The following is a 4899-nucleotide window of genomic DNA, read 5'->3' as shown; positions in this document are numbered from 1 at the left end:
GAGGTGTTTAGCCAGGCTTAATTTCTGGGAGAAAGATTTTCTACATTCTTTACATTGGTAGGGTCTCTCCCCAGTGTGAATTCTGAGGTGTTTAGTCAGGCTTAATTTCTGGGAGAAAGATTTCCCACATTCTTTACATTCATATGGTTTCTCTCCTGTGTGATTTCTCTGATGACTGGTGAGCGAACATTTATCTCCAAAAACCTTCCTACATTGTTCACATTCGCTGGGATTCTCTCCCGTGTGAATTTTTTGATGTCGAGATGTCTCTCCCGTGTGTATGCTGTGATGATTAGTCAGTGCTGATTTCTGGGAGAATGATTTCCCACATTCCTTACATGTATAGGCTTTCTCTCTTCTGTGGACTTCCTGATGTTTAATGAGATAACCCTTAGCTCTAAAAGACTCCCTACATTGTCCACATTCATAGGGTTTCTCTTCTGTGTGAATTCTTCGATGTCGAGAGAGGTGTGACTTCTGGGAGAAAGACTTCCTGCATGTTTCACATACATACGGTTTCTCGCCTGTGTGAACTCTCTGATGTATAATAAGCGATGATTTCTTGGAGAAAGATTTGCTACATTCCTTACATTCGTAGGGTTTCTCTCCTGTGAGGTTTCTTTGATGTCTACGGAGTACTGATTTCTCACAGGTTTTCAAACACTCAGAAGACTTTGCCCCTATTTCTATGCTCTGGTGTTCAGTGAAGACAGGTATTTTGTAGGGATTTTCCCTAAATATAGTATCTTCAAGCTTTTTCTCTAGTCCAGTCCTTTGATTCTGAGTAATGTGCAATTCTCTGCTGTAAATAGCCCCATTTTGATTAAATATGGGGTGTTCACCATCAACATCACAATCACAAAATAATTGTGTTGGTTTTTCAATGATTTCACGCTCTTTGTCACATCTGCATTGGGTCTCTCCCATGTGAGTGGTCTCAGTGACAGTAAAAGCAAGGTTACTACAGTGCTTCCTTTTTTCATTATTTTTACAGGGAGTTTCTCCCATAGCAGCTGTCTTATGTATAAAGACTGCTGGCTCCTTATTCAAGGCTTTCTCTTGTCCACAGAGTTCAGGAGGCTGCTGCAATGTTTGAATCACCTGTTGACTGTTAGGAGGCTCAGGATTTTGGGCCACTTCCCCATAGGGATGACTGTCCTCTGCCGTGTCTCCATCAGGTTTCTCGTCAGGCTCACCGAGAAGAAATACAGCCTGATACACACTATTAATATCTTCAGGCATCCTTCCTGAATCAGTTTGAGTAGTTTTTTTCAAAGTATGACTTGAGCTTAAACTAAATGGCTTTCCCAAGTCAATTCTTAATCTTGTTGATGTTTTGTGGCTGGTGAAAACAAAGTTACACCAACGTTTGTCCTGAATGTCCTGGCGAGTCACAACAGGGTGTGGCCAGCTTGGGACTCCTGCAATGAGAGGGAAAGAACCACCCACACCTTGAGCAACACCTAAGTGTTTCTGGTCATAGTTACTGCAAAAGCGAAAAACTTAATCAGATAACAGATCTGCAGAGTCCTGGTACACTCTCGCTCCACTTCTTGGAAAAATGTTCCAATTGATCATTCACAGGAAGGCCATGGGGAAATGACAGCTCGATCAGGCTCTCAGCGGAGCTCTGCTACCCCAGGCCTCCCTCCCTAGAATGAACTCGCTGACCTGAGCGTGTCTGATCTGGGGATTCTTCCACAGTCCATGGCTCTGCTCCTTGCTTCATCCTGATGATCAGCTCAGGCTTCATAATGCAACACCCTGTTGGTAAGAAATGCATGTTTTATATCATGGTCCTGGAAGAATACCACAGCTTTCACTTTTCTGTCATGAAAGGGCAGTTTAAACCACTTATTGGAGAAAGGTCACCACAGAGAAAGGGACACTCACATGTCACTGACCTGAAATCTTGACTCTAAATACCATTTTATTACATTCGCAGTTGTTCGTATCAATGAAAAACACTGATCTCACTAGGCCGTTCCTGGACGCCTCCACTCACCCAGCGACACCAGGCTCCCATAGGTCTCCAGCATCACGTCCCTGTAGAGGGTCCTCTGAGCGTCATCCAGGGCCTGCCACTCCTCCCAGGTGATGTTCACAGTCACGTCCTCAAAGGTGACCATCTCCTGTAACGGCACCATTCCCTCAGTCAAGGTGGCAATCTGAGTCTGAACACCTAGAGGTCCAGGAATTCATTGTTTTGTACCTGTTTTCTCTTATATTGGACACATCATGCTCTTCGCTCTGCATGGGGAGACAGACAAACTTAACACTAGAAACATCTTACCTGGGTTCGTCACACACACACAAAAATTACACAGTTTGCTTTACAAATGTGGAAATGAACTTCACCCTAAAATAAGCCTGTATAAAACTTTAGTCATCAAGGGGCTTGATAAATAATCAATCAGGGGCCCAATAAATAACTGGAAAAATGTGTGTGAGGATTTATGGAAAACAAATGGACCGTCTGCTGAACAAGCTAAATGCACAGAGGAGCTGAGAGGGGTATCTGGAAGTCATGGCAGGACCAGTGGTCACCTCTGGTGGCCTCAAGCAGGGCCTCCTGAGTGCCACAGTTTCGCCTCTGCAGACACACCTCATCAGGTGTGCTCTCTGTGGAAATCCATCATCACTGCTACAGGCAGGACGTGTTTTGTTCCACATAGATAACAAGCCACGGCCACCATCATCTCTATGACCTGCAAACTCTGGTGTCTCTGTGCCCGCAAGTTCCGTGTCCCTGAGAACGCAGCCTGCTGGCCTAGAAGGGTCTGTTCTGATCAGGTGTCTTTTTTCTTGGCTGTGGTTTCAGGCGACCAGATACACACGCGCTCAGCCTGGATGCCCCAAGGCCGGACAACTTGCCTGTGTCCATGGTTGCCTCTGCCTTGCGTATGTCAATCTCATAAAGTACAATTTTTTCTTTTGCTCATTTCAGTTAAGAGCCCTTGGAAAGCTCAATATGAAACAAGGTTGAGGGAAAATAGTGACTCACCAGAGACTCATTCATTTTCTGATCTTCTTAGGCACACGTGGAGGAGTCCGGAAGCAGAGCTGCGAGAGGGTGGAGCGCAGAGTGTGGAGCGGACCAGTGTTCCTGAGAGTCTCCCGACCAGAGCTCTGGCCACACTCGCTGAGGCTCACACCAACGCTTGAGGCTAATGATTTAAAATTTAAAGATATTTAGTATAACATACTATGTCTCCTGCTTAATTTTATAGAAAAGCTGCATCAAGTGTACATTTATCATCAAGTCTTCCTTTAACAGATCCTTTGGTTAAGTGCATAATTATTTATTATTTCTTAATAATCTCAGGTTTATTTAAACATTAGAACCCATCTAATGCTTCTAGATGCCTTAAAGTTAAATTCCAGAGTGTGGCTTTTTCACTTAGTTACTTTAAATTGCTTTCCACAGGAGCCCTGAAGCATCGGTTGACAAGCTGCATCAGAACACTGTGTCCAAACATGACATAAACTTCCTGGAAGTCTGGTATGTTCTAACATAAACTCTTTACTTGATATATGCTGATCATTTGAAAACTTTGTATGTTCAAAAATAAGCAAACTTCTGTGTCAACAGTAAACTCTTGTCTGATCAGCAGCTGTGGGCATTTGCAGTCTTTGTCCCTCCGACAATTATTGTTTTATTCTGATAGTTGTTACTAGCATGTTTCTTCTTTAAAAAATTCATAGGGGCGGCCCTCCCTGGTGGCGCAGCGGGTTAAAGCACTGCACTGAGAAGCTTAAGCCACTTCCGCATGAGTTCGATTCCCACCTGCCCCCGGAGGAGACCACATGGCGTGGCAGACCTCTCCTGACCCGCCCGCTGCTCGCCTCAGCAGTGTACTTCGTCGATCTGCCTGTTCTGCACCCCACTCTGTCTCTGGTGAATCCTCTCACCCTCCGCATCTCTGGCCTGTACCCCAGTTCTATATGAATAAATAAATAAATCTTTTAAAAAAAATTCATACGGGCCATGTTTATTGCTGCATTATTTACAATTGGAAAGACATGAAAACAGCCCAAATGCCCAAAAGTGGATGATTGGGTTAAAAAGATGTGGTCCATATACACAATGGAATATTACTCAGCAACCAAAAAAAAAAAACACATGTCTTTTGCAGCAACATGGATGGAGCTGGAAAATATCATGCTTAGTGAAATAAGCCAGAAAGAAAAAGAAATATAATGAATGGCTTCACTCATAGCAGAAGTATAACGGACCCGGCAAGATAACAATAACAATAATGAATAGTTATATACCAGAGACAATTTATGGGGGTGGAGTGGAATGGGGTCAAAAACAGTGGGGAGGAGGGAAATGCACTAGACTTTGGTGACGGTACATGGGTGATTCGGTGATGGGAAACCCAAGGGCATTAAAACTGAGATGGAAAAATGCACAAAATGATGTAAAAATGAACTATTATTAAAAACAAAAAAATTCACGGGGGCTCCCCGTGGTGGCACAACAGGTTAAAGCACGGCATTATGAAGCCCTCCCAAACCACTGCAGCATGAGTTTGATCCCCCTCAGGGAGCTGACCCACATGGCTTCTTCTTATCTGCCCACTGCTCCCCTCAGAAGTGTGCTTTGTCAATCTGCCTGTTCTACTCCCCACTCTGCCTCTGGTGAATCCTCTCACCCATCACACACCTCTGGCCTGTACCCTAGTTCTGTAAGCATAAATAAATAAATATTTTTTTAAAAATTCATGGGAAGGACCTGCATGGGATCACTAAAATACCGGTCTCCATAATTTGAAGATCATGAAATTGAACCAGATTTTTAAAAGATTAATTTATTTATGTGTAGAAGAACTGAGGTGCCAGCCAGAGTTGTGCTGAGGTGAGGGGACTCCCTAGAGCCAGAGTGGGGAGCAGACA

General features: G+C 44.0%; 1 protein-coding gene across 1 annotated transcript in view; it reads right to left on the bottom strand.

The window, feature by feature from the left end:
* LOC101623914 (zinc finger protein 525-like) overlaps positions 1 to 2147 on the bottom strand; it is a 9169-nt gene extending 7022 nt beyond the window's left edge. Inside the window, exons 1-2 of the mRNA XM_012733542.1 lie at positions 2006 to 2147; positions 13 to 269 (exon numbers count right to left, since the gene is read on the bottom strand). Of these exons, the coding sequence (XP_012588996.1) occupies positions 13 to 269; positions 2006 to 2147 (399 nt within the window). The remainder of the gene's footprint in view (positions 1 to 12; positions 270 to 2005) is intronic.
* Positions 2148 to 4899: the final 2752 nt, after the last annotated feature.

The sequence above is a fragment of the Condylura cristata genome, unplaced genomic scaffold (genome assembly GCF_000260355.1).
Source record: "Condylura cristata isolate star-nosed mole 26May11 unplaced genomic scaffold, ConCri1.0 scaffold00041, whole genome shotgun sequence".
Classification (NCBI taxonomy): domain Eukaryota; kingdom Metazoa; phylum Chordata; class Mammalia; order Eulipotyphla; family Talpidae; genus Condylura; species Condylura cristata.
Note: the sequence above shows the minus strand (reverse complement) of the source record. Positions and strands in the feature narration are given on the sequence as shown.